General features: G+C 50.7%; 7 protein-coding genes across 7 annotated transcripts; 3 read left to right on the forward strand and 4 right to left on the reverse strand.

Annotated features, from left to right (window-relative positions):
* Nucleotides 1-717: 717 nt before the first annotated feature.
* M406DRAFT_335306 (uncharacterized protein) lies at nucleotides 718-2,137 on the forward strand (the record flags this gene model as incomplete). The annotated part of the gene is made up of 7 exons (XM_040921027.1): nucleotides 718-768; nucleotides 1,088-1,139; nucleotides 1,207-1,481; nucleotides 1,520-1,566; nucleotides 1,652-1,741; nucleotides 1,872-1,901; nucleotides 2,002-2,137. The coding sequence occupies 7 exons, from the start codon at nucleotides 718-720 to the stop codon at nucleotides 2,135-2,137; spliced, it is 681 nt and encodes a 226-aa protein (XP_040771090.1).
* A 2,937-nt stretch (nucleotides 2,138-5,074) lies between these two features.
* On the reverse strand, nucleotides 5,075-7,542 carry M406DRAFT_354004 (uncharacterized protein). The gene is made up of 2 exons (XM_040922801.1): nucleotides 6,316-7,542; nucleotides 5,075-6,232 (listed from the first exon to the last, which is right to left on the reverse strand). Exons 1-2 carry the CDS (start codon nucleotides 7,507-7,509, stop codon nucleotides 5,423-5,425), a joined length of 2,004 nt encoding a protein of 667 aa, XP_040771091.1. The 5' UTR covers nucleotides 7,510-7,542; the 3' UTR covers nucleotides 5,075-5,422.
* A 2,143-nt stretch (nucleotides 7,543-9,685) lies between these two features.
* Nucleotides 9,686-11,776, forward strand: M406DRAFT_335308 (uncharacterized protein; the record flags this gene model as incomplete). Its single annotated transcript, XM_040921028.1, has 5 exons — nucleotides 9,686-10,494; nucleotides 10,558-10,706; nucleotides 10,744-10,850; nucleotides 11,100-11,259; nucleotides 11,292-11,776. 5 exons carry the CDS (start codon nucleotides 9,686-9,688, stop codon nucleotides 11,774-11,776), a joined length of 1,710 nt encoding a protein of 569 aa, XP_040771092.1.
* Nucleotides 11,777-12,940: 1,164 nt separating this feature from the next.
* Nucleotides 12,941-13,174, forward strand: M406DRAFT_235029 (uncharacterized protein; the record flags this gene model as incomplete). The annotated part of the gene is made up of 1 exon (XM_040916008.1): nucleotides 12,941-13,174. A coding segment is annotated over one exon (234 nt), but the record flags the coding sequence as incomplete, so codon positions are not given.
* Nucleotides 13,175-13,181: 7 nt separating this feature from the next.
* M406DRAFT_358708 (uncharacterized protein) lies at nucleotides 13,182-13,660 on the reverse strand. The gene is made up of 2 exons (XM_040923980.1): nucleotides 13,591-13,660; nucleotides 13,182-13,543 (listed from the first exon to the last, which is right to left on the reverse strand). The coding sequence occupies exons 1-2, from the start codon at nucleotides 13,610-13,612 to the stop codon at nucleotides 13,257-13,259; spliced, it is 309 nt and encodes a 102-aa protein (XP_040771094.1). The 5' UTR covers nucleotides 13,613-13,660; the 3' UTR covers nucleotides 13,182-13,256.
* Nucleotides 13,661-17,707: 4,047 nt separating this feature from the next.
* Nucleotides 17,708-19,076, reverse strand: M406DRAFT_343689 (uncharacterized protein; the record flags this gene model as incomplete). Its single annotated transcript, XM_040921902.1, has 2 exons — nucleotides 17,708-18,342; nucleotides 19,064-19,076. The coding sequence occupies 2 exons, from the start codon at nucleotides 19,074-19,076 to the stop codon at nucleotides 17,708-17,710; spliced, it is 648 nt and encodes a 215-aa protein (XP_040771095.1).
* Nucleotides 19,077-19,086: 10 nt separating this feature from the next.
* M406DRAFT_335309 (uncharacterized protein) lies at nucleotides 19,087-19,866 on the reverse strand (the record flags this gene model as incomplete). The annotated part of the gene is made up of 4 exons (XM_040921029.1): nucleotides 19,087-19,107; nucleotides 19,152-19,315; nucleotides 19,448-19,676; nucleotides 19,804-19,866. 4 exons carry the CDS (start codon nucleotides 19,864-19,866, stop codon nucleotides 19,087-19,089), a joined length of 477 nt encoding a protein of 158 aa, XP_040771096.1.
* Nucleotides 19,867-23,801: the final 3,935 nt, after the last annotated feature.

Consider the following 23,801-nt stretch of genomic DNA (forward strand, 5'->3'; position numbering starts at 1 on the left):
CGTAGAGTCTGCTTCTGGGATCGGTCACCCGACTGCTGTGAACGATGAGATAACAGGGACGCGGCATGTAGTCGAATTCGATCGTCAACCTGTAGTGGGTGAGATACCTTGGGCGGCGCGGATTGTCCGTCTCTGCTGCTGACCTGTACTGAATGAGATGGTGCAGAAGCAGAAGGCAAGGTTGGCAGGTGATGAGTGCCAGGTTTGAGAGGCTCAAATTGATAACCAGCTCTGAGGGGAAGAAGGCCGGCCACATCTGGGGGTAGTGACTCGCCGTTCTTCGGGTCTGTTGGAAGGACGTGCTCGGTGGGGCGGCGTGGCCGAGGATGGTCAGGAGAACAAGTTACTTCAGGCAAGGTTTGCTGCTGCTGCGGCACAGCACTGCCGCTAGTCTGCTGTGACGATGAATTTCTCGCAGTGTCCACGGCCGATACCGAAGACATGGCTGACAGTGTTGTGACCTGAGGCTTGTTGGGTGGGGATGGATGACTCTTTGTGGTCTTGTTTGTATGGTCTGGGTCGGTCGTCGGCCGCTGAGGAGTTGGAGTCGTCATCGTCATCGTCCTGTCAGCATGCGATGAACCGAGATGGCTAGCCTGTGACGGACGAGGCTGGTTGTCTCGGGCGGCTGCTCTGTCCAAGCGATTTTCCCTCTGTGGTGGATGATGAGACGAATCGAAGGACCTACTGGGTCTCGAGGTCCATGACGGAGGAGGCATGCTGCTCCTACTGCTCCTTCTGCTGCTGCTGGTGGTGGTGGTGGTGGTGGTAGTGGTGGTCGAATTGGGGGATGGTGGAAGAGGCATGCTACCGGGTGACCTTTGCTGCGATGGACGAGGAGGATGAGGAGGAGATATGATTCCCCTATCCTTGGATGCGTCCACGGTGGTATGCCATGGTTGTTGATGTTGATGTGGAGGAGCCGGAGGCATGCTGCCGGGAGGTGGAAAGCCAGGAGACATGCTGGTCTCTGGCAGCGGTAGAGGAGTGTTCGACATGCCGGGCTGCCATACGTGATGGTGAGGGGGAGGAGCCATGCTGTTAGCGTTGACTTGCGGTGCAGACGACGGCTGAAACTGCTGCATAGATGGCCATCCTTGTGGTGGTAGTTGCTGGCCGGGCCCGCCAGCTGGTGATTGGTGAGTAGGAGTAACATTCATAGCACCAGCACAGACTGAGGTGGCTGCTTCCTGCTGGACCGGGTAGTTCCCAGCCGCAGCATGCAGAGCCAGCTGCCGGGCAGCAAGCATTTGCGATGGCCAAGGCACGCCGCTGCCGTGGCCTTGCTGCTGTGGTGGCAGCCAAGGAGGCACGCCGCTGCCGTGGCCTTCCTGCTGTGGTGGCAGCCAAGGAGGCACGCCGCTGCCATGGCCTTCCTGCTGTGGTGGCAGCCAAGGAGGCACGCTGCCAGCGGCCTGTTCCTGCCAGAGGCGCATGGCGGTCTGCTCTGGACAGAGCATCAGGGCAGTTGCCTCCTGCAGGTGGTTGCGCACAGGGAATTGGTGCTGTTGCATGACAGACGGCTGCTGTGGTGGTTGTGGCGATAGTGCTGAACCGTAGAACATGGTACGCGACGACAAGTCCTGGGAGGTCTGGGCTTCGGGGGCAATTGGTGGTTCGTATCCGTACCCATCTTCACCTGTCATAAAAGCCCGTGGTGGAAGACGTGGGTCAGCCCGTTGTATTGGGAAATCGCCCATATCGGCGACGGGATGCAGATAATTGGGGAGAATCTTCAAGTGTATGTGAACCTATCGTCGTTGACAATGAGACATAACAGTTCAGTGCTTGCCTGGTGGCATTGGTGCAGTTTCTGATGAGACACGGCCGGCGATCTGTCCTGGGGTCGCTCCTGCTGATGAGACACCAAGGCCTATTGGTGATGTGATGGATCCAAAAAGGTAGGCCCGGTCCTTCTGGATGGTGATAGTAGTAGTTGTTCTCTGTGGTGGTGATGGCGGAAGAACAAATGACTGAGGAGGCGCCGGCGCCGGCGAATAGGATGGTGGAGGGCGAGGATGAGGAGGACGAGAAGAACACACAACAATTGCTGAGGAGGTGGTTCCGGGCGGAGCTTTTTGTTCAAGAAGGAGAGTCAGAAAGGTACAATACCGCCTATGGCGCAAGGGATGAGTGAGGCGTGGTCAACGTGGGGAGGGAGGGGAAGCGTTGGTTGGTTGCTGGCATGTATTCCAGCTCTCTCTTTCTCTCTCTTTCTCTCTCTCTCTCTCTCTCTCTGTGTGTGTGTGTGTGTGTCTGTCTCTCTGTCTGGGTCACTCGCTCGTTGATATGTTACTTCCCTGATCTCTTGTTTGTCTTCCTCTAATATGAGTACGCAAACGGCCCGCACGTCGGACAGATCTCCCTGGTGTACCTCTGCCCCTCGACAGGCTCACACATCCACCCGTTAGAGGTGTGGTGACACAGATGAGTCTGGCGCACGAAGTAGTACTTTTGGATGTGCTCGATACACATTGTTAAGAAAACGCGGGTCAGAGACACGCAAGGAAAAACAAATAGTAGTTGTTCAGGCCCCTCAGGGGTGGGGCAGGGGAGAAGCCCTCTCTACTGTGTCGAGGCACTGGACAGAACTCTCATCTTCAACATGGATGCGGAGCTGTTTCCTACCCCATCCTCACACCTTTGACAGTACAGACCGGGGTAGGGGTGAGGGTGAGGGAGGGGCGACAGAAACGAATCACGGTCTTGCTCCAACATGAGATGTTGTCTCGGCGGCATCCAGCAGGGAAAAGGCCAAGAAGCATCCTCAAGCCACAAGCGGTCAGGTTTGTTAGCCAACCCAACCGCCCTAATATGCCCATTTTTCTTTTCTTTTGCTGGCCGGGTTGACCACTCACAGGCAACATTCTCTTTTCCAACGTCACAACGCTCTCTCAGCCTGTCTCACTGTGCGCGCCAAGGGGGGTATGACGGGCCAACACGAGCATCATTGTGTGACGAATGCAAACAGATTGAGAAAAGAAGAACAAGAAGAAAAAAGAAGAGGAGTTGGGTTTTCCAACAGGCGCACTCCAAGTCCTAGTGTCGCTACAGGCGGACACCGGGGCAGCAGGGATAGATGCATCCGAGCTGGTTTTCGTGGTCGACAGGTATGTTTGTTGTTCGTTGTGCAGGGACTGGACCCAAGCCACAAGACCTCAGAGGCGGCCCCCAACGCAAGGGTCTCCATCTCCCCCTCCCTTGTCATTGCCTCCAGGGAGTCCGAATTTCGTCCAGTCCAGGGAACTAATGTTCACTCTGTTCTATCCGTCTTATTCTTCTTTTGGTCTGATTTTCGTGGCAGATGAGCTCTGCACATGGGCTCAACTGGAGACAGCCGACCTTGCCAAGTCTCGACTTTATCATCGACATCGTTCTTGACCCATGGTCGGTAAAACTATCGTTTGGTGTGCGTGCGTGCGTGCGCGCGCGCGCGTGTGTGTGTGCGGGTGCGGGTGCGGGCGAGCGATAGCGCGAGACAAGAAGGGGTGTGTGTAGGTCTGTATGGTGCTGTTGGTCATAGAAGAAGAAAAAAGGTGGGGAGATTGACGAAAAGAAGAAAAAAAAAAGGTGGGGAGATTGACGGGAAGAAGAACGGGCCTTGAATTACGTGCCAGAAAGAAGGTTAGTACTTGTGAAGAAGGAGCCGTGGAAGGTATGACGATCTTGATCCACACGCCCACAAACGCCCCCCTGGTCTGTCAGTAATCAGCTGTTAAAGTACCAAGTACCTGTACAAGAGCCGCCGTACTGGATTACCATTGCTATCGGCAGGGGTTAGTGAATTAATGCAAATGTTCATGGTTGGGTGACGGAAAGGTACTTTGGTACAGGGAAAAGGTACTACGTACAGGGGCCAGAGCCCTGGCGTCGATCCTGATTGGGAAGAGCAAAGTGTTCGCGCCGGCCTGTGCCCAGAAAGCAACTGTCCTGGTTGACGAGGTGGCCGGCTGTCTCTGAAAAAAAGAGAAGGAAAAAGAAAGAAAAAACACCAAAAATAGGAGCAGAAGCATGGCAAACACTGCCTCAATTAGCTCTGCTGTTGGGCATGTGACAAGTTGATACCAGGATAAACGAGGGTGTGCTGTATGGCGGCCCGATCGTCAGTGAGCCAAGATACGTCCCTCCTCCACCCCTCCTTCCCTACAGACGATCACCACGATACGGGACTAGACCAATTCAGGTAGCTTAGCAGTACACACATACACGCGCACAACAAGAGGTCGGAATTCTGGTAGAATGGCAATCGTGCGATCAAAATGCAGTAGAATCAAACAAATATTTTAAGAATGAGAACCGAAAGGAGAAGGCGGGAAAAAGACGAGGAGAAATGAAAACCCTCAAGATAGGACCTGTCATAGCAGTTCATCCAAAGGCTGTCAGCAGAAAGGCCTCACAGCGGTTCGGGCAGTGTCTTGCGGGTCATCGGCATTTGGCCTACACGCACTAGCATACACGGTAGGGCCAACTTTTAGCGAACTCTCGAAATTGTGGTGGAAGAAAGGACATCGAATGAAAATGAGACCAAGAACAACTTTTTTCAGGAGGCGAAGATTTGACTTCTTGCGAGGCTTTTGTATTCATGGGATGAGCGCTGAATGATTACTGTCTACCTCAAAAGGCTCCCTAGCTATGCTTGTTTTGATTTTGTTGGTGTTTTTTTTTTTTTTTTTGTGGTAAAAGAATGTCATGATTTTGTCTGCCAGTCTCTGAGGCCCTGCACAGGCTAGTGGAGATAGACAGGTGTTCGTTTAGATTCTCTATAGCACTACAGCTCTACAGCCACTACTGCTGAAGCCTGCTAAATGGTGGCCTTCCCGCTCGATTTAGCACGTATATTATGTAACTTGTTAAATCTCCATGGTCCATGCCATGATGAGGCCTGAATGACCTCAGTGTCTAAAAAATACTGTAATAATAAGTACTATTGCTCATTTTCTTCGTCTGCTTTCTCGAGTACTGATAGTGCACTTCGAAGCTTTCATAGAGCGATGGAAGGAGCGACGGTACTTGCTCTGTAAGCAGGTTAGTAAGGATAGGCCAGCTTGAGCTTCACGTTCAGTAGGCCATGTCTCAACAAGTAACTTGATCTTGAGTTCAACCTCTGCCCCCTGTTGTCGTACTCAGTACCCTCCTATCTCTTCTGATCTTCGTCCCTCGGTCTTTTTTTCGAGGTGATCTGAATCATCTATTTTAGTAGGCCCCAGGAGAATAGTCAAGAGAATGTGAAAATCGTGACAACGCTTTCATCCTGATTCGTGACACCATTTCCAGCAATAAGTAAGCAAGGCGATGCAAGGATAGGAGGACACTGTTTTTCCAAAAGCCAAACGAAGGCTTTTGAAGGATAAAATCGGTCCCTCCTCATTTACGTCTCTCTCACATGAAGATTCCCGCACACAGAGAACAGCAGGCACGCAAATCAACCATTCAGACCCAGATCCATGCCCAAGTCAAGGTCCAGATCGAGATCCATGTCCAGGTCCAGTTCCAGATCCCAGTCCTTCGTGGCCTCTGCCAGCTCTTCGACGGTGATACGGTCAGCCAGGGGCAGAAGCATACTGTGTACCAGCGAGCCCAACTCAGCTTCTTCGCTGCTCGTGTACAAGGTGTCCGAGAACTCGAGCTTGTCACGCATCCTGCCCACCTCGCTGAGCCAGCTTGTCATGGCGTCCCGGCTGGCGGAGTCTCTGGCATGGTGGACATCCTTGATGAGCCACTCACGGTGCTCGTTGTGGACGCGGTACCAGGTCTCGGGCAGAACGCAACGCCGCATCAGGTACAACATGACGACTCCGAGGGCGAAGACGTCGCATGGTGTGCCGCGACGACCTTGTTCCAAGTACTCTGGCGCGATATACCAGGGCGAACCCTCGCTGTTGGCAAGGCCGCTGTGACCTGCGAGACCAAAGTCCACCAGCATGGCGCCGCCCTCTGCAGCCTGGTAGGGCCCAACAGCGGGCCAGGAGATGTCGGTATAGAGAATGTTGGCCGGCTTGATATCGTTGTGCGCGATGCCCTGCTCGGCTAGGAAGGCGACCGCGCTGGAGATATGGGTTAAGATGCAGATGGCATCCCTGACACTGCCAAGAAAGTATCCGCGCTGCTCTCTCTGTCCGGCCTGTCCAGCCTGGGCGCACCAGCGGGCATTGGCAAGGTCCTTGTGTGGCTTATACGCAAGGTGGAGAGCCATCGTGTGGGCGTCGGATCCTCGAATACTAGCAAAGTGGTTCTGAAGAGAAAGAAAAAGACAAACTCAATCAGCGTACGCCCTTCATTGTGCAATTTACAAAGTGTATAATCAGTAGTACTTACGTGCTCTAGGTTTCGGTGTGCGGCGAATCCAGCCGACCATGCCCCAATGGCGTTACCATAGTTGGCTGTGTCTTTAGATGATGCCGATCTTATAGGGCGAAAAATAGGCATCTTGAAGGCCACAACGCTGGAAGACCCGAGCGTGCCGCTGCCGCCGCTGCAGCTACTTCTAACGCTGCCATTACCATTGTTAGGGAAGGAGAGGGGCTGAGCGCTCCCAGAATGGCTGCTTTCTCGTCTGTCCGTGAATTTGTTGACAATCTCCTGGATTGCCGGTTGGTGGTGATTGTGGTGATGCTGCTGCTGCTGCTGCTGCTCCTCCCATTGGAGACTGTTGCTTGGCCGCATGCGCCCCGGTGTGGTGTGGTGGGGGGCCAGGGCAGGTAGGTGTTCCAACACAGTGCCCACTGCCTGTGAACCGGAAGGGAACGCTCCAGAGAGCCCCCTAACCCTCTTGGACGATTGCTGCACATCATCGGTGGATCTCTTTTTAGATCCTAGTGCAAGCTCCGCCGACTGTCCATCCTCATCCTCATCCTCATCAATCTCGTCTTCGACAACGGAGGGATGATAGGGGCGGGGCAGGACCTGTAGCTCGACGGAGCTCGTTGGATCAGAGATCCGCCAGCAAGCTGAGTCGATAATCATCATGGCCCAGGGGTGGACCTGATGTTGGATGCCATTCTCCATGGGAGGGAGAGCCACCACCGACAGAGGCTCTTCACCCATGTTGACAAGCACCACCCCATCAGAGGCTGGGATGTAATGAAGGTTGCACTCAATGGTGCCCATCTTGAGGGTACATTTGACCTCATCGTGGCTTTGCGATGCGGCGGCGGCAGGGAGTTCGAATGAGGTGGTGGAGGAGGACAAGCAAGAATCACTCTGCCATATGGTGGGCTCCACAGCCAGCTCGCATGCTTCCCTGGAGCGGATGGATATGGTGGGGTTTCCATCCGTGTGTCTGAAGATGATTCTGGGATCTCGCAGTGGTCTGAAACCATCGATAGTAGGCATCCTCTTCCTAAGGCGGTCTTGACGAGCCATAGCCGTAGCCAGGACATCCCTAGAGATCTCTATTGCCGGTAGAAGTATGGCACCCGCACGCTCGGTGCGGACTCGCAACTCGGCCGACCTGGCATCCACGTAGTCAGGACGATGAGGAACTGTTGTCTGGCTGTCCACGCTACTCATTCTTTGGGTTTATCTGACAATCGATTGGCAGGTCTGATCATTCAAGGGAACAGTAGTATACAGATGAATCGAGAGGAAGAGAGGAAGGAGGAAGAACAGGGAGATTACAAGAGAATATACGAAAAAGAATATGAAATTAGCCTGCTGCCTGCGCAACCTGACTTCTCCACAAAACAAAAAACAAAACTCTTGTCTCACATATCGAGGGAGGTTAGGAGAACGAGCAGAGCAAGGGAGAGAAGTCGATTGGAATGTATGAGGGGTGCGGCGCGTACTGCGGCCGCACTATCCGGGAACCAATGTATCTACCTACCCCTGTGTGTTCTTGGGCAGTATTGTGGGCTGTCTTGTCTTCTTCTTTCTTTTTCTATTAGTTGGCCTTTTGCCAGCGATGCTGGTGGTAGTGGTAATAGTAGTAGTATGTGTGGGCCTGCGTGTCCACGAGGGCCCGCACAAGCAAATCCACTTAAGGGCCCCTCTGCATCCCCATCGTAACATAAGCACGGGCTGTGGGACATCATCCAGTTAGCCCTAGTGACTCGCAAAATGGCCAGGATATGTAGATGGAGTTACCGTGGTCTAGAAGCATTTGAGGAAATCGAATGTTTGGAGGCGGCTTGGATATCTTTGTTGCCGCCCTTTGCCTTATCACCACAAGCTGGGAGCGCATCTTTCCATCCTTCTTCTTTTGTTCGAGGGAGATGTTAGCACGCGTTTATCCTGCCAGCACATTACTGATAACCCACCTCTCTTGAAGTTTTTAATCAGATCATCCTCCATGTCGGGACGAAGCAAGACGCAGACTCTACAATGCAGTAACTGGGCTGAATCTAAGGTCTGCGCTCCAAAACTTTTTAATAATACTATGAAATGACGAATAAAAATATATATAATTAATAAATAAAGTAAACAAGAAGACGGCAAGCACGTATCAGGAAACTGCGGTTGCCCGAATAGGCAAGGTCGCTTGGCGGCTCGTCTTTCGTACAACCTCCTCTCCTCTCCACTTCCTTCTTCTGTCTCCCTTCCCACAATCCTGCCTGCGCCTTCGCTTTGTCCGCTCTCGGCTTCACTTCTGTTCCTGCGGCTCCTTCTCGTCAGGCGTTTTTCTCATTGCAAGGCGTTTTCCTCGTTGCATTGATTGCCATTCCCCTTCCACCGCCCTCTGCGAGGACGTCATTCATCTCCCTCAGCTCGTTGGGATTCCTTCGCGCTGTCATGCACACGCACACGAGGCATCAGGCACTCTCCTCCAGCACGACTTTGGTAGAGTCCTTTTGCGCACATCCGACCTGCACTCAGTGCCAGCTAGCCTTCACAGAGCCCTCCGTCTTCACCTCCACCACATCAAACATTCTGAGGCAGTTTTCGCCTCGTATGGACATGGCCAATACGAGGGGAGGGAAGTGGCCAGAGGGCGAGGGCGGGAAGAGGGCGTTCCTGGAATGGCGCGCTGCTGATCGCTGCGTTCCCAGTCGCCAGACACCTACCACACGCGCTACGCCATAGCGATGCCTCATGGGTGCACAGCCGGCGAGCATTAGCAACACGAGATGGGCTGTGTCAGGATCCGAGCTCATTTCATCCTCTTTCATGCTCGTCCGCATGAAACGCATTCTGTTGCATTGCGCTGCGCCAGCGCGGTCAGCGCCGCTTCGTCCTCCTCCACAATGCGCCAAGCTCCTCAATATCCCGATCTAGCCAATCGATTCATCTCGGCTGTTGCCTTCGCCTCCTCTGCTGACGCGGTTGTGTGCCTCGTCCGTTTACAATTGTACGATATCAGGCCCAATCGGGATTCCCGATAATTGCTGCTGAAACGATCATAATTGGGAAGGTGGCAATGCTGAGATCCATGTGCTTGGTAGATTGGGGCATAATGATAGTGGTGGCTTGCGAGGCATTTTTTGCATCATCCTGCCTGGACGCCACGAAGGCGTGCAGTTTTCATGCGCTATTCTCTAGGACCAGGACGCTGCTGCGGTGAAACTGCTGCGGTGAGGCTTCTTTCAGCTTGGATGGGGTGGGATCTTATCCCCTTCATTATGCCTGGGTGTGGGTGTGGGTGTGTTGTGACCGGTGGCGCCCGCCAAGCTCTCGAGCATTTAAACCCAGGCATACCCCCATTCTTCTGAAGAGAGAGACAGGACAGGAGACACTTTCAAACTTCGCACCCATGGCCACGGTATCACAGACTCTCGCGCAGTTCCGCTTCCCGCCAACACGACAATTCATCTCTTACAGTGGCCCACCTAAGGCCAAGTGCAAAAAGCGGACTGTCCCCTTGCAGCACATCAATGATATCTTTCCAAGCGACGTCGAGCCCGGTGCGGCTGATGCAAGCGTTGAGAAACGGTCACCGACTATCGAAAAACTGCTTTCAGTTAATGTGGGCGGTACAACAAATCCCATCACAATAGAATCCGACACTAGCGAGCCAGAAACGGACGTCAGCTTGCACCTTCACGACGATCAGGACGAAGATGACGACGAGGATTTCCCATCAATCTCCAAGCTGCTACGACGGAATGCAAGCCTTCGCGGGAACGATCCAGCCGATCAGCCTCAATGCAGAAATGACGTTCCACGACACTCGCCACCGCCGTCGAATGATGGCAATGTGGACACAGCGAACACAGCTATGACCCAGGCGGAAAGTAATAATGCCGATAATGGATCCCAGGGAGATTTTAGAACTGGTGAACAACGCGGCGACAACGATAGCGGCAAGGAATTCGACATGTCGGAGCATTGCGGACCGGACAATGATGACGCTGATAGTAGTGCCTCTGGTACTCCTGGCGACGCTGTTGGTGCTGCTAGTTGCAATGGCATCACTCAGAGCGCATTATCTTTGGGGGCATTGCAGAAGAGCAGAAAACATGGCCGGGAAAGTCCTGAGCACCAGTTGGTCAGAAACTACGACGAAGACGACAATACGGAAGACGAAAACCAATCTCATTCTTCAGAAGTGATCCGAGCAAAGTCATCTCCAAGCAAACGACAGAAAACGATGCATGCTATATCCTCTCTTGGTTCTACTGCCAGTCATGCTCAATTCGATGCCTGCGAGACTACTCCTACCGCCCTGAACAGCACCTCCAGCTTGAGTACCTGCAGCAGTGCAAGCGAAGTTGGCGTTATCTCTGGTACGCGTCGCACGGACGATGACACGAGCATTCCAACGAGCAACACTGGTACGGCTGACAAGGCCAGAAATGGACACAACACCAGTTCGCTTCAAGTTGATCAGATTTCCGGCTCGGACGACGAAGATGCAATTGGTCGTGACGGGCAAGAATTGCGTCGCCTGCGAGAAGCCACAACATCTAACTTGGACGGTAATGATCACCAAATCCGTTCACTCAACGAAAGAGGAAGACCAAGTCGTGGCATGCGCATGCGGCGTCCAACGAAAGAGAGCAAAAAGCATTAGCGAACATCCAAGCGGATCAAGCAGAATTACACCACCCCCTCAAATGGTTTCAATAATTCGAGCAATGACTCCGAGTCCGAGTCACCAATGTCCCTGCGAAAATCTCCACTGTCAAATCGACGGGACACGCGAGCTTCACGAGACCTCTATGCAGCCGAACGAACGCTTCGGAAGCGGCCCTATCGACATTCAACGGGTCTTCATCATGCCACTTCACACCTTGAAGCCGGAGAGACGCAACTCGATGGTTCGAATGCACTCTCAGGGACACCTCCAACACGCGTTGCACATGTCACGATCCTCCCGGTCTCCAGGTCCGTGTCTGTACTCCTTGCTTATGGCAGAGGTCACCAGGTGCCGATGTGGTACGATAAAGAGCTTGCGTCCGCTATTGATGAGGAAGTTGGTCACACGTTGAAACCTACGAGCATCGTGATCAAGCGACTATCAGCCAGGGACTGGCTGTTAACCGGGCTAGTCCTCGGACAGGATGACGATGAAGATGTCCAAACTGGTGAAGGCCAGTCAACCGCGCAAGCGACTCAGCCTGCAGAACGAACCCCACGATCCGCATTACGTCCACGGCGCGGGAAACAGAGCAGTAGCGTTCTCCTTAGGGGCGACCGCCACCAGTCAGGCGGCAGGGACGAGGACGGTGACAGCAGCAGCGACGCCAGCAACACTAGCGGCGCCTCTCGCAACCGGCAGGAGTATTCTCAAGAGCTTTTCGAGCAAGACAACAGCGAAGAAGAGTCTGATGACCTCGACGGCAGCAGCGGTTGGAAGTCCAGTCACATCAAGGGGTTCGGGTTGGGCCACATCCGAGGATGAGCACCTCCGCATGTGGGTTGGAGGGGATGCGAGGCCAAAATGGAAGGATATCTGCCGGCGATTCCCGATGCGAACTGACTCCTCGGTGCGCCTGCGTGGGCACCAGATACGGAAGGAGATGGTTTGAACATGGGGAAGCAAGGGGATTTGGTTTGGGTTGGACGGTGCGAAACTATTGGACATGCAGTTGGTCAGGTTCCGGGCTGCGATCAATTACCGCACTGTGACTCATTAGACTATACTTAACCAGAGCTCCAAGAGTTGACTCACAAACCACCGTTCTCCCTATCAACTTTAAAGTGCGCCTTTAGCTCCCAAGGCATGCAGGTGCAAGCGCTTGTAAACAACCCACCCGGAAAATAATTGAACGACCCAACCCTTCACTTTGCCTCTTTCCATTCTTGATCTATTGCGTTGCTCTAGAAGAAACGGTCAAATCACGTGATATTAAACAGCTACGTCATTGTACTTTGTGGATTCGCTGAGCACCTCTGTAGTCACAGCCTCGTGCTACATTGAGTCAATTCAACAACTACTTTCCGTTACCATTGTCTTTCATTGCTGGCCTCTGCCAAGGTAGAATGTCCGCCCGATGAACTCATCCGACCTGCCACAACCTGATCCTGTTTCCTCCACTCGTCGCAACCTCAGGAACATAGGGGAATAAGACTTTCATACATAACGTAGCATTACTCAGCCCACATCAGAAAGCATTGCTTTTTAATAATGCTAAGACTATATTGCAGCCTGGAATTTGATTCTGCACTAATCGGATCAACATTAAAATAAAAAATTCGAGCTGTGGCTGTGTTCAAAATCAGTGCACGCGCGGAGGGACCAGGAACCGGGACCGGGCTAAGGAGGCTGTGCTACTCGGTCCTAGAGTATCGGAAACTGCCGCTAGCGTGACGAGTCTGCCTTGTCCTCAGCGTGTCTGCGTGATCCAGATAAATAATCGTCCAGCCTGCTGGCATCCTCTCTGTTTCCGCTACTGAATAAGAGATCCAACGTATGGACGACAAGGTAGCAAAGATCCGGGATCCAAGATCCGAGCGATGATAAGATCATAGAGAGATGCAGGGAGCAGGTGGGTGCTACGGAGGTGTGCGGCAAGCGCGATCTGACTGCCATTGTGCTCAGATCGAATGCATAAATTATGCAAAGCCAGAGTGGTACTCCCACAAGGACTGCGACGAGATAACCCCTGCTGGCGATACCGCGGCCATTGTCGTCGACGCTCGTACCAACGAGGCAGCGATCCGCATTTTCGACTCGACGACCAAAGAGCGTGTCGGTTTCGTGGGCATAGAGGAGCAGGGGAATGTTGTGATTGTGCCATGGCGGGATGGCTGGTACTACTTTTGCACGAGATCACCTAGGGTCGCGCATGTTAAGAAGCAAGGCTAGGGTGGATTGGCCTTCATGTACTGTAGGCACTCCCGTTCATGAGCTCTACAGTTACTCTATCTGACATAGGAGTCTAGATGCCGCATTGCCCGTCTAGAGTAAGTGGGAGAAAAACATAGTTGTAGGGAGCCAATCCGAGATCCAAGACTGTCTTAACACTCTCGTCAGAAATCGGATACGATTGACCCACAAAAGAGCCAGAATTGAACCCAGTGGAACCATCGACATTGAGCTGCATAGGGATCTGGAGACTATGCGTGCTTGCTTGAGGCTCTGCGTGCTGGTTCGGTGCATCCAGCGCAAGGGGTGATGCAACCAGCGCTTCGTCTGAGTATCTTGCCCTTTTCGGCGACTCTTGTTCTAGGCATATCAGCTGTGCTTTATATGATTTAGAAAGGTTCCCGTACCTATGTTCTCAGAATCCTTCATCAGTTGACGCTTCCGACAGGACACGAGGTTTTCGAGCGAATGTTCCCTGAGCAGCGTTCCACACAAGTCAAGTCAAGGCAAGCGGTACCCCTCCACTTGGCTTGCTAACTATTTTGGCCGCTTGCTTATCTTGCAGTACTTCGCCACTTGATTTGCTTGTCCGCTTGATTAAAAAAGCACCTTACCTAATCTAGCCTAGATTGAGTCATATTTCTAGCTTATATAAGCCTGAATTATGGAAGTTATGATTATATAAGCTAAATTATATAAGCTAAAATTCTAATCTTATCTTATCAGGGTTAGGGTTTACTTTTCTTTCCAAAAAAACCCAGAAAATTAAAAGAAAATAGAAAGAAGTGGAGTAAACTGAGCCTATAAGGACCCACTATAGGACTGAGGCCACTTGCTTGTTCGCTTGCAAGCCGCTTGGTCAAAAAGGCCGCTTGCTTTGTCTTGAAGACCATCGCCAAACCGTCAACTTCACTTGTCAAGTGGCTTGAATCCGCTTGACTTGTGTGGAACGCTGAGGGCGCTGATGCAGTCTGTCATCAACCCTCCAGTGTGTCGCTCCCACACCCGTTGCTTGCTTGCTTGGAGAGCGGAGGCAAGGTCGGGACCTAACACGGTAATTGCATCAATGTGTGCTTCAGAGTACTTGTACTCAATCTCTATTTTTGAGTCAGCCAAGCTGCCATCGCCGAAGGGGCCATGTTGCTCACGTCTTTCAATAGAAACAGGGTTGGCAGTCGGTAGAGTAGCGTCCAATCCGTCCTCAGGTCTATGCGGCTCACTCATGCTACATTGCGTTGCACATGTAATGCCGAGCGTCAGGGCTGCATCATCTAAAATGGCGTGTTCGAAGGTATTGCGGTTGCTCTTGAGATATCCCAACAACGAGATTCGTTCCATATTCTTCAGTTCCACGATTCTTCTCTTTCCAAGACTCGATGAGCAGAGAACCACAATCCCGCCACCACACTGTTCTAGGACATCCTGGAGGAACCTTTTGTAAATCTTATCTCTCCGATCTGTTGTTTCGCTTTTCAAAATCTGGGCCGCCGACGTGGCAAGGTTTGCCGGATCATCTAAGCGCTGTAAAACCTGGAGCGGGGTCAAACTGGCTTTGAGTTTTCTCTACACAAGTTTTGACGGGCCCCGGTAACGTTTCGAGGACCGAGATTTTGCGTCTTGTAAGCTCAGTCTCCATGGAAACAAGCATTTCTCGACTGAGTCGCAAAAGCTCTTCAAGTTCTTGTGTGGCAACATCATCGTAGCCATCGTGGAAGTTGAAGGACGCTTTGCCTTTCGTGCTCAATGTAATGCCAGGTTCGTCCATGGCGATCGTAGAACGAGGGGGAAAGAAGGTGATGGTGGGAACGTTGAGGGGTTTGACCAGTAAATTCAAGGGCACAACCCGGGAAATACATGGGAAATGACTGGGAAAACATGGGTAAAATCTCAGTAAGATTGACTGTGGGTCTATGACCGGACGATCCTCGGGTGGCGTGAGTAGGCAGAACAGTGCAGATGCACTGTATTCATTCTCGATTTCGAGTATTTCTGGTCCTAGATGATCGGCCACAGCCTGGGCGGGCAAGTTGCCGACTGACAACAGTTCATTCGTGCATGCGGCCCTGTGACAGGAGCCGAAGCAACCGGGCTGAGTCACTATTGGACTAGCGACCCACCGGAGTTTGGGTCGGTAATTGCTTGGAAGGTGGCTGTTGCCACCTGGGATATGCTGGGTAGGATCTGGGTAGGATCTGGGTAGGATCTGGATAGAACCTAGGTAGAACCTAGGTAGAACCTAGGTAAGACTTGGGTACAATCTGGATTCAGACTAGGCCTAATCTATCCATGGCTCGGGTCTTCTTTTCCTGGTGAAATACGATCCCAGTCACTAGATGACGTAATCAATTTTTGCCGATCGGAGGGGCCCACATTCCAGATCTGGTCAATTAGCCTTAATGGCTCTGCCTTGCGAAGGTCTCTGAGAGCTTTCTGTTGTAGTTCCTACCGCAGAACTGATGAAGATAAGTGAACTTATTGCTTAATCCCTGAATATTCAGTCTTAACAAGAAATTCGTAAACTCTGTTTATCAAGAAGGCATATCGCTATGACAGTTAATTGATTTAATGTGAAAATACCCCGTAGTTCACGCGCCGTTCTTGTTCGTTGAATCATCCTGAATCTAATCATCCTTTCTCCAGTGATTGCCCTGTTCTTCCCCTCCTTCTCTATGAACAGTTGGTGCCATGATCGCCATCATATCATGACTGGTAGGCGGTTCATAATCTTCTCCATCACGGGGGGTCAAGGGCTGTCCTTTCTCATTAACCTCTACCGTTGGTGCCACAGGCTCCACGATATCATGCTTGGCCCTAGGAGACTGTCCTGAGTTGGTAGACGTCTCAGTAGCCTGCGTCTTGGTGGATGGAGGCTCGGAAAAGGAGGCGGGGATTTTGGTGTCTGCTTTGCTTGGTTCCATAGTTGCCCTGTTCATGGGTAGTAGAATGTAGAATGTCAGTTTAGACTTAGGAAGGTGCATTCGGTTCATTTATAATCGAGGGATACAAGAGGTACTGAAGTCCAGGAGACGAGGGTCAGCAGAAGTGCAGACACGTAGTGCTGCAGGCTTTGAACACCGCCATCTCGTAAATGAATGTGCAGACTGCACCACCATCATGTAAGTTGGTTCTGGATGTGCCAAGCTGAACTGTGCTTGCATGATGGTGTCGACTTCACCGATCATCACTTCGTTCATAGGCCGCAGAGACGTGACCTGCATACCACCAGGCCAACTCGGGGTTCGAGGCTCTGACTAGTGCCAAAAGTTCTGGCGGAGAGTACAACTTGAAGATGAGTATTATAAACATGGGTAACAAGCCAGTGCGCTTACCGAGGTCCAATGATAGGTACGAGGTATATAGCTCTGTCCATCGCATGGGTAGGATAACATAGCAACTTTAGTTCTCTTGTATTACTTCCTATCAAGATTATTATTAGCCCACGAGACCTTTGAAACGTCATGGAAGCATTGCACATTAAGAACGGAGCTCGTTACTTGTTCGAGCTGAAATTAGAGAGAAGAGTGACCATCGAGTTCAAAGCCATTGACAGTGGATGTCTCAAACTGCCAGATTGGATGGTGAGATTATGAGAACTCGGCGCAGCCTTTTTACTGACTTCTTTCGGGTTTTTGATAATGGCATCTGGCTGCTCGCGGGGAAGATACAAGTGGAGCAAGTAGGAGACACACTCATATCACAGGAAGTCGTGCAAATTGTAGACTGTTCTCTTGTTATGGAGGAGGATGAGGATCGTTGAAGACAGCAGAGCCACTGAGACCAGAGAAGAATTGAGGAAAATTTAGCGAAGATGAGGCTGGGCGCTTGGTCGCCTGGAAGCAGGCTGCTGTGTATTTTGCGCTTGAATGAAGGCTACTTCTGTTTCGAGCATCCTCTAGTAGACCCATGCAATGAATAGTGGGGCTAAGAAAGTGATGGGCTATGTTTTGCATCTCCCAGATTTTCAGCTAAAAGTCCAGACCCACTTGTTGGTTGCTGCGACGAGAAAATTCGCGTAAATAGATTCGCCGATCCGTCGGTAGGGGAAAGAACGCCATAATTATGATGAGCGAATAGCCGGAGTATCCCTGTTCCGCCATGGTAGGTCGCAGTATAGGTATAGGCATTGCCATCGTACACCGGCTTCTCTCGACCATAGTTCTGCAGGCTATGCATGGCCCGGGCACCGATTGCTCCGTTATAGCGAGCTTGCCGCATCATCACCGCTGGAGATCCCTCCGGGCCCTTAGGTTCCAGAAAGAAGTTGGGCGCCATAATCCTATCTGTCGAAGTGGAGGGAATGATATAATATTGAAGCTCGCTGCGGATAGTCGGATGGAGCTGTTCAGGATAAGCGCTTAGAGCGATATCTGGTTTAGCAGCTGTTATAGTATTGTCAGTGAGTAGCTTTAGGTTTCCGAATATTATATTCTCAGTAGATGGACGGTTGTCCTCCTGAGGGCCAGCAATGACTGGTAGGATATATTTGCATATATCGCTTTTGTTCTTTGCTCTATCATTATCTCTTTAGCAGGTCTCGAAGGTAATATCTGGGAAGCAGGAGGGTGAGAGTGATGGCCTCGGGACAGCTAGTGCTGCCATTGTTTCCGCCAGATCCGGCTTTTGCGAACTCCAGGTTCGGTAGATCCCATGATCAGTCAGATGCTGTTCGAATCCAGGATTATAGGCCGATGACTTCCTGCTCTTAGTTGTCCTTGATATAGTTGTGATTGTTATTGGGTTGGTAGACCTGACTGCTTGGCTCTGGGATGAGGAGCTCATGTTGTCGGCAGTATGGTGCCTGCTCGGCGGAGCAGGAGCAGGATACCTTCGGAGGTCGCGCAGGTCTGGTCCGCCGTGGCGTGCAAATCGGTCGAGGGTAGCGGGCTCTGGAGGGGCAGGTCGTTCGCTGTTCCGCCGGTCCAACTCTTCCAGGGCCGAGCGGATCAGTGGAATTGTCGAGAGTCCGTCCCAGAACGCTGGTGGGTAGCGCCAGGGAGTGGGATGGTTGACGGAAGGCGGGTCGACACTCTCCGCTGGGGACTTAGCAGATGCTGTCTGCTGTCGAGGTGTCTGGGCTGCGCTCTTATCTGGCAGGGACTGGTCTATCTTCCGGGACTTCGCACAGCGACTGTGTTGCAAGCCGTCGTTTGCTCTTGTCTCTTCCGAACCTCGGGGATCGCCATAAAGGGCATCTCGCAGGAAACAAAAGTGAGCGCGGAACTTGATGATAATAAAGGGCATTGGTTGTATAAGAGCTAAAGTCTCATCGTTGGATCTTGTTGGCCATTCGATATGTACAGGGAGTATCAGCCAATAATTCTCTTACGATAAAGGGCATGGTCAGCGCTGGTGCTGACCGGTCCACCACGATAGGCGACTCATACCCATTATCTGTCCAGCAATGTTTGAGATATGGACACCAAACTTAGTCATAACTGTAATGATTCGTCCTAGGTAGGCGCTACCAATCTATAGAAGTGCTTAAATTGAATCGAAACCCAGACTCCATACGGAATTTTTGGGAAAAAGGCACAGCAGAAATACAATATTCCGAATAAGGACATTGTTAGGTCATGATTGTAATGTAATACTGAAGAAGGCGAGCCCGACGCGCGAGCGAGAAGCGCGAACTAACAGAGCCAGAACTGGCTCGATTGGAAGCTGTCAAGAGACCCCTCGCCGCGCTCCCCCTCCGGGGCACTTACAGGGCGCCCATAATTACAATTACTCACCCCCCCGATAGGCTTTTCACAAACTCCCTATTGTTGCCAATTGTGAGATTCGATGGTGGGCAAAGAATACTAGAGATCCAATGCGATATCTCTGAAAGCTTTATCATGCTGAGGACTCTGATGCCTAGATGTATCCAATGTTTTCGACTTCTGCTTTCCATTTCGAGAGTGTTAAGATGGAAGACAGCGTATCTGAATACAAGAACATTATAGCCACAAGTTGTTATCACTGATACCGGCCAGCCCTTCCAAGACCGGAGATCCTTCGCGATCTTCAACAGCCATATCGTGGCGACCACTGGGATCCAGTAGTCAGGTCTCTCGGTCTTGAGTATCCTCACTGCAGCTTCGTAGGATTTCTGACCAGCCAAGTCGTTCTCTAGCGAGACTTGGGCATGAGCTACAGAAAGGTGAATGATTGCTGTAGTGAACCCAGTGCCTTTTCTGAAGCTTGGGAGTTGTCGTGTAGCATCAAGAGCATGTTCCCAGCGCTGCAGAGCTTCGCTGTAATGGCCTCGGCAATGCTGAATACGAGCATTTGCCATAATGCTGCGGACATGCAGCAGCTCGTCGGTGATGTCCTGAACAGGTGGCGCAATGCCGATCAGCTGAAGTTGCTTTTCTGCATCCTCGAGCGCTCCCTTTCCCAGAGCAACCTCAACTGAGGCAAGCTGCAAGCGTCTCCATAGCCTTCCCCGTTTCCCGTGCTTCTCCATGTTGCACATCCCACTCTGGATCTTTGACTCCGCTCCTGCATAATCCTGGAGTTCGCACAGGATATCCGCCAGCCTACTAATAATCAAAGATCGGCTGATGTTGCACCCAAGCGTCAAGCATTGCTCAAGAGATCGCCGAGTTATTGCAAATTGCCGAGCAGACTGGAAGTACTTCGCTGCGTAGAGACAGAGTCTGGCAGAGACACCCGATTCCATGACCGAGGGTGTGGGCCATGGTTCCCATGCATATACGGAACTCAGGACCTCGTGCTCGCCTTGGCGCTGGATCAAGTTTTCGATATAAGACAGATGAAGCCTTCCAGCCAGAGCATGCTCTCTTCGAGTAGAAGGCGTGAGGCGCCAAACGGCATGCTGTTGGATCTCAAACTCCGAGCGGATAGCAATACGAGGCCGCTGAGGTTGAGGCGCAGAATTGGCTGAACATATACTGCGTGAAAGCTCTCGCTGAACGTAAGGATCCGCCAGATCCTATAGGACGGAGTTACAGGCGACCTAATCTTAACAAGCTGGATCTTGGAAGAGACGATGGTGATAAAGCTTATACATTGCACATTTCGCGCGTTAATAAACACAGTCTTTACTGTACTGTAACAAGTTCCCTTAGTACCCAACATTTCTATTCTTTCTAAATGAGGTACGCCTTGTACCAAATTGAGATTAAAGTAAAATCAAGGTGATTTGAGGCACAACTCTAGTACTTCAGACTCATAGGGATACAACCAAACTCTTCATTCACGTCTAATAAGAACTATCTGGTTATATACTAGAGATAGCTTTCAAGAAATTTCCCAAGTGCAACTGCACCTCGCACACAAAATCCCGCAACAGCCGATATCGAACCTAAGCCCCATATTACCATCTGAACCAATTGACAAATTGCTGAAGCACACGTATACCTGAAAATTATAATTTAGCAAAATATCATAATCTTTTCTTCATTACAACGATTCTTGGTCTCAGGGATATGTTGTGGATGATGCGAGTATGCGCCTTGAACTTCATGATGCTATCGCAGACAATCCCCTATGCTCTGTATAGCAGGAAAGAGCATGCTACGCGCTCATCTACAGTATGACGAAGGTGAGCATCAACATGGGTCCACATAGAGGTGGTCCTTTTGTATTGCTTGCTGCATAAGATGCAGGGAGATAGCAGTGGTGAAGTTGGTACGGGCGGTACTGAGCTCTCCACGGACGGGCGGAAGACTGCTTCGGTATAAGGGGGTGGAGGCTTGGAAGGTATGTCGGGACTGACAGCAACGACGATCTCGAGCATCGTCATTTCATCGTCAATTTTCGGCGTGAGATGCTGTAAAGTCACTTGACTCGATGTGACTTAGGTCGGCGAGAAGGGTGCGAGCATTTGAAAAGACTGAGGAGGAGCTGGTGTCTTCGGTCGAGGCTGCCTCACGCGGTTCGGCAGCAGTCTGCATAGCTTGCATACGAATGCATATGCAACCCAAAGCATTGATGGCGTTGATCTTTCTCTTTAACAACTCTTCATCTGAATGATCTTCGTCAAGATCGCTAAGAATCTCCGCAATACGCTTCCGTACTAGCGTAGTATAAGTTATAGATAGTAGCTCAGCAGCGTTCTGAATAGCCAGCTCTGTCAGAATGTTGCCAAGGTATTATCGGAGTTGATAGTTATCTTTCATCTGGAAAAACTTGCGATGCATGATGCTGAGGACTTTCCGATATTGCGTTTGTTTGACACTCCTAAGCTCGTTCTCTTTCTGCTTCAGCTGAACCCAGTTGTTACTCAGCATGCGGATTACCTTGCCATGCTTACTCGTTAGGAGCTTGCGGAGGCTGTCTAGAAGTCGGAGAACAAGCGAGCTTGAGCCGATCATCTGCATTATCTCGGCCGGCACTGCTTTTGGGGCGTTCTCATTGCGATGTATGCTCATATGGTTCATGATGGCCAGATAAGGGGAGCTGGTCCCACAGCTCAGGAAGGCGTTCTGCACAACAGCATTCACTTTGGCATTATGGTAGGACTCCTGTGGTTTATGTCGCAATATTTGGTCTCGGACGGACTGCCTATAGTGGCCTGTAGTAAGTCTGTTAGACCAAGCATGCTCAAAGGGCCACGATTTAGCACTTATGATCGACAACTTCCGCAAAGCCCCATCGGTAGCAATATTGTATAAGCTTCTCTTCTAGCTCTGCCTCTTGCCCGAATTGCACAGAATGATTATCAAAGATACAACATATCATTAGCTCATTTAACTTCACATAGCTATCGAGTAACTGAACCGACTTTCGAAAGACGAGCGTATGCTGGAACTCTAGCTTCCATCGGATTTTGATGCTCTGCTAGTTAAGAAGCTTGATTGTAAAGAAGAAGCTAGCACAATCAAACTTGCTTACAGCAATAACTTTCTCATCTAATGCCTTAGCAAGAATATAAGAGATGGGGCATAGAATAAGCAGCTGCTCTCTTCAATAAAGATAAATGTGGTAGGGATCTGCTTGTTCTTCTCGCCTTTATAGTAGCGAAGCAAGACTTGCATTGCGAGATGGTTGCACTCGCTGCTTCCCTCAGAATTGCGCAGAATTCACAAGTCGATATCCTTTCAGTATAAAACCTTAAGTTTTGAATTGTTCTCCCGTTCATCTATGCTGCTACATACTATACATGTTTCTGTGCGTAGCTTCTTAAGTAGATCCTTCTTAACATCAGTATAAGCATTATCCTTCTGATTGTATGCTGCAATCTTCTGAGAGCTGATGCTCAGTATATTATGAATAAGCTCATGTTTCCAACAGCTTGTAAACATGTAGAATAAGCGAAGGCAAGCATTGTTCAGTTAATCAAGTCTGCTGTAGAAGTTTGAGGAATCCTTGACTCAGAGGAAATGCTGCAAGAAAGTGAAGAGATCGGATTCAAGAATGAACTTCTGGTTCAGCTCCCCTCCTGAGCTTGTACCGCAGTGTAATATTAATCTTGATGGCATCCAAGAGGTGCTTCTTGAGAGTCGAATCCATCCTCCTTTCAGCGAATTAATTAGACAAGCTGGTCAGAAATCTGATGCAAACTCGAATAGTATTCTAGCTGCGAATTGGTCTACATTATCCTGTTTCTAACTCATTCATGAGGAAGTGAATGAAGAATGTAGCAAGGCTTCTCGTTTCATACGAGAGCAATAGCAAATGCTGTTTCCAATAAACCCCATCGTTAAGTCTATCGCAAAAATGCTGCTATCGGAGTTTCACATCTGTAAGATGGTATTTGTATCGATCAGAGTATCCTGGTGGAAATGGCTAATGCTGATTATCCCGTACAACGAAGCTGTTGCAGCTCGCTAGAGGTGATGAGTTCGCGCTCATGTTCCTCCAGCATCTGGCTCCAATCGATTTAGAACGCAAAACAGGCCTCCATGATAATCTAGCTGCTGTCTTGATCACGCATGAAGTGCTGTATCCGATGAACACATACCTGATAGCTGCTTAGCATTGCTTTGCTCGGAAATGCAGTAGTTCAATCAAATTTCTACTGAATGCCCTAAAGAAAGACAGATTAAATGTTCAACTTGTCAACGAAGTTCGTGTCAAACGTTGAAAATTCCCCAGTTTTAGGGATTCGGGCTGCATTTCAATTCAGCTGTAGAATCTGTGTCTGCCCAGGCCCAGGACCAGGTCAACACTGTGCCAGAAACACTGTGATGCGGCCATGCATGACTGGGTACCTGACCTCTTTGCTCTGACATTCCCATGTACGCCCATCATCACACCTCGCAGTGAGTTCGTTCATGGAATTACGATAATTGAATTGAATCCCGCTCTTGATTCTTCATGAGGCGCTAGCAGAATGTGCAGGTTTGTCCGCCCCAAGGAAAAAGAAACAATCGACAAAGGTAGCAAACGTGCAGTACGGCTCAGATCAAATGACCGTGCTGGCAAGGGGGAAGGAGAGGCCCGATCATGTCGACTTTGAGGCTGGGCATTTCAAATTTAGATAGTGATGTGGTCATGGGTGAAGAATTTTGGGGAAACCCCCCGCCCAATACTTGCAATTTTGCCATAACCAAGACAACATCACTGTAGGCCAGCCCAAGGTCAGGTCTTCTTCCAAGCGCAAGCCTTGAGTCCAGTCTCAAGTATTCTTGCAAGCTCAGGGCTCCATATACCCCCCTTCCCCAGGGCC

The sequence above is a fragment of the Cryphonectria parasitica genome (genome assembly GCF_011745365.1).
Source record: "Cryphonectria parasitica EP155 unplaced genomic scaffold M406scaffold_11, whole genome shotgun sequence".
Lineage (NCBI taxonomy): Eukaryota > Fungi > Ascomycota > Sordariomycetes > Diaporthales > Cryphonectriaceae > Cryphonectria > Cryphonectria parasitica.

Excerpts from the sequence above, each read along its gene's own strand:
- M406DRAFT_354004 (XM_040922801.1), bottom strand. The coding sequence starts at position 7,509 with ATGAGTAGCGTGGACAGCCAGACAACAGTTCCTCATCGTCCTGACTAC. Across the intron at positions 6,233-6,315 it reads CACACCGAAACCTAGAGCAC|AACCACTTTGCTAGTATTCG; the intron begins GTAAGTACTACT and ends CTTTCTCTTCAG.
- M406DRAFT_358708 (XM_040923980.1), bottom strand. The coding sequence starts at position 13,612 with ATGAAGGATTCTGAGAACATAG. Across the intron at positions 13,544-13,590 it reads GAAGGATTCTGAGAACATAG|AACAAGAGTCGCCGAAAAGG; the intron begins GTACGGGAACCT and ends TGATATGCCTAG.